This window comes from Ceratotherium simum, chromosome X (genome assembly GCF_057802395.1).
Source record: "Ceratotherium simum simum isolate JZ-2026a chromosome X, ASM5780239v1, whole genome shotgun sequence".
In the NCBI taxonomy this organism is placed as follows: domain Eukaryota; kingdom Metazoa; phylum Chordata; class Mammalia; order Perissodactyla; family Rhinocerotidae; genus Ceratotherium; species Ceratotherium simum.
Window position 1 is genome coordinate 97925322 of NC_141940.1, and position 3449 is coordinate 97928770.

At 56.8% G+C, this 3449-nt stretch overlaps 1 protein-coding gene across 2 annotated transcripts; it reads right to left on the reverse strand.

Annotated features, from left to right (window-relative positions):
- Nucleotides 1-741: 741 nt before the first annotated feature.
- Nucleotides 742-3026, reverse strand: MID1IP1 (MID1 interacting protein 1). Of its 2 annotated transcripts, none has more exons than XM_004435035.3 (2): nucleotides 2753-3026; nucleotides 742-2492 (listed from the first exon to the last, which is right to left on the reverse strand). In XM_004435035.3, exon 2 carries the CDS (start codon nucleotides 2226-2228, stop codon nucleotides 1677-1679), a length of 552 nt encoding a protein of 183 aa, XP_004435092.1. In that variant the 5' UTR covers nucleotides 2229-2492; nucleotides 2753-3026; the 3' UTR covers nucleotides 742-1676. The 2 variants fall into 2 exon arrangements, with proteins under 2 accessions (XP_004435092.1, XP_087283564.1); XM_087427438.1 differs by lacking the exon at nucleotides 2753-3026 and adding an exon at nucleotides 2587-2725.
- Nucleotides 3027-3449: the final 423 nt, after the last annotated feature.

The window sequence follows — 3449 nt, forward strand, 5'->3', positions numbered from 1 at the left end:
ACACCACAAAAAAACTTTTTGCTTTCTTTTTAACTGCAAAGTTATATGTATTTTAAATTCAAGCTCTCTGACCTTAGAGATATCACCTGACTTCAAGATTGGAAACTGAAGTTGATCTAACACTTATTCTCCTAAACAAATAATGAAACAACGAAAATGCAGAGCAATGTGTTTCACCAGTCCCACCAGCCCAGGAAAGCACATGTTCTAACATGTAAGTAGTATCCCCCCTCAGATCAACACAAAACACCTGTAAATAAAGACCTGCAAGGTGTGTGCACTATCGTTAGCTGGTGTTTCTTTTCTAATTCTTCACTACTCAGTAGCCAAGAGAAATTTCCACCTTTCAAATAATTTTTTATGCCTCAGAACACTTCAGTTTGTGCTTGAGATTCTTAAAAAATTCAAAATGTTAATTAAGCACTCCAATAAGCTGGTCAACTTGGTTGGAAAATATATGTACCTTCCCAAATACTTCGAATATTTATGAGCTTCTTGTTGAGGTGTATGGGCATACATACCTCGGTACTGAATTAGAAATAAAATACTTGAAAGCGAAAACTTGTCGGTAGCTACTTCCCAAACAAAACTGAATACTTACAGAGATGATTATCCACCATCTTGTAATACCAGAGGGAAAATAAAATTTACTTTTACTAAAAAAAAAATCAATTAAATTTATTTTTATGTAACTACTAAGCCATTCATTGGTGGATTAAAGAGCAACAAACTTTTGTCGAGTTTCATTAACACATTTTATTTTTTAGAATATAGTCTACATCTGGATTAAAAAAGGTTTAAATAAATTTAAGACATATAACAACAGTGGAACCCGTCATCATTCTATGTACAACACGGATAGAATATCAGTTGGTTCCATTTCAGATAAGTCCACTTTCTCATAATAATGTTATTATTTTCACTGGCTGAGTGGCAAGCTTCGTGCAAGCTGGCACAGTGCCAACTTACACACGGTGGGGTGGGGGCAGGGGTGGCGTGAAAGGGATGGGGTAGGGATGCCACAGGACAACTATACAGTGTAACAGAAAATCATTAATAAAGTAGTACCGGTTACCGACAGACGGTGCTGTTTGTGCGCTTATCACAATGGAATCGCCGAAGTTTCAGAGCAAGGAGGAGATTCGAAATACTTAAGACAGGGCCACCGTTACAAAAAGAAGTGCAAACAGGAAAACTGATGCAATCCTAGCGACGCTGCGGCCTCCAGCAGCCCAACGGCAGGGCGGCAGGAGGCTGCGCGCCCCGCCTTCCCCAGCGCCCAGCTCGGGGCGGCGCTCCCAATTGTGGCAACCCAGCGCCGCGCCCTGGCATGGCCCCTTCTCCTCCAGAAAGAACAGAAAAGAAACTCCAGGAAAGGCACAGGCTGAAGGCAGGGCGTCAGCTCAGTTCCATTCCCACCAACTTAGAACACAGCCCCGCCCCACCACCACCCCGCGGGAGGGAGATCCTTGAGCCCCCCCCGTCACCATTTTCCTCTCTTCCAAAAGAGGCCCCCTCTTCCATGCAGCCCCGCCGCGCCCCCTGCACGTACGCAGCCCCCCAACGTTGCAGTCCGCCCACAGCGCTCTACAGCCAGAAAGAAACAGCTTTGAGGAAAGAGAGAGGGTGAGAGGTGGGGCCGGGAAGGGTGCTGGGCAGCCCGCGAGCGTCCCGCCTCAGTGGCCCCAATTGCTGAAGCCGATCTCCTGCTTGTATCTGTTAGTGAGGATGTTGGCTTTGCGCGTGAGTTTGGAGAGCACAGTGTGCAACCCGCGCAGGTGGTAGTGGAACTGCTGCTCCAGGTCCTCCTCGCCGGCGTCCGCGCCCTCCAAGTGGCTCAGGTCCACCAGGATGTCCTTGGACTTCCAGGTGTTGCCCTCCTCGCTCCCCGCGGGCGGCGGCGGCTGGTGAAGGACCCCACACTCGATGTCGTTGCGGATGGACTTGAGCAGCACGTAGTGGCTGTACATGTCCCGGGAGGGCGCGAAAAAGCTGCCGTTGGCGCTGCCTGGACCGGGGGCCGGGGGCGTGCGCTCCTCCAGGCAGCCGCCACTGCCGCCTACTTCCACGCCGACGTCGTTGTCCAGCCCGGGCTCGGCCAGAGGCACGTCGCGCAGCAGGCTGGGCACCATCACCGTCTGGTCCATGTTGTTCACGGCGCCGATGAAGCGGTTCATGGCGTTAAAGAGCGAGTGCTTCTGGTTGTAGGTGTCGCAGATTTGCATCATGGTGGCCGCGCGGGCGCCGAAGCACAGGGACGCAGGGGCACGGGATGGCCGGCTGGGGCGAGGGACTGCCCGCCTTCACGCGCTCTCTGAGGCCCGTGACGGGGGCCTGGCTGTAGCCGGTGCGGCGGGATTCCCGGCTCCTCCTCCGCCCTCACCAACTCTCGTCTCGCTCGCAGCCCGGCCCTACGGGATGCGCGGCTTCTCCTGGCTTTGGCGTCCGGAAGCTCGCGAAGGCGGCGCGTGGTCCGTGGGTCGAGCCCTGGCCTGGTTGGGAGACGGGGACGAAAGAGATTATTCCCCCGGGTAGGGTGCCCGGCGCCCCCGCCCGCGCGCACCTCCCTCCCCGGTTACTGCTCGCCTCGGACGGCGCTCGGGTGGCTCCCCGAAGCCAGGTGGTCCCACGTCCTTGCCCGCCGAGGGCCGCGGAGAGAAGGAAGGGGTGCTCCCCACCCCCGTCTCCCTCCGAAAAGCCTGAGTTCAACTACCCACGCTGACCGGGGCAGAGATGGGGAGGGGACACCCACCTCCTCTGGCGCCTCGAGATCCCCTGCTGCTGGGCAGCTCAACGTTCCCGCTGCTGGCGGCTGCTGCCTGCGGGCGCTGCTGAGGTCAGTGTCCGGACTGTGACTGCGGGCGGCGGTGGTGGCGTTGGCCCCTTACCCATCCCAGGTGCTCAATTTATAGAGCCCCGGAAAGGTGTCGCCGGCGCTCAGGGCCACCCCCGGTGTCTCCTCCTCCCGCCTCCCCAGCAGCGCCAAGATAAAAGGCCTGGGCCTGGATGACCGCGAGTAACACTCTCCCGGCCCTTTCTACAGCGGGGGAGGGGCGCGCCGGGCCAGCTCCGCCTCTCGCCTGATACCCGGGCGGAGGGAGGGCGCAGAGGCAGGGCAGGGCAGAGGAGGGATGGAGCAGCCGCACCCCGCCAGCGCCGAGCGCAAAGCGGGCCAACCGGGAGAGGGCCCCGCACTGCGCGGGTTAAGAAGGCGCCTGCGTCGGGACCCGCAAGAAGGCGGGCTGGCGGGTGGGGGCTGAGTGGGCCTTGCACAAGCTCCCGGGTGGGATGACTGAAATGCACGCGCCCTGGTTGCAAAGTGAGCCCCGCAACCCCACATCTATATTGGCCGCTGCCGGAAACTACCGTCGCGGTTTATTATTAGCCGTCGGGAAAGAGGGACCTGCAGCAGCCGCAAGTCCATCCTGGGACTTTTACGTAAGAAGGGT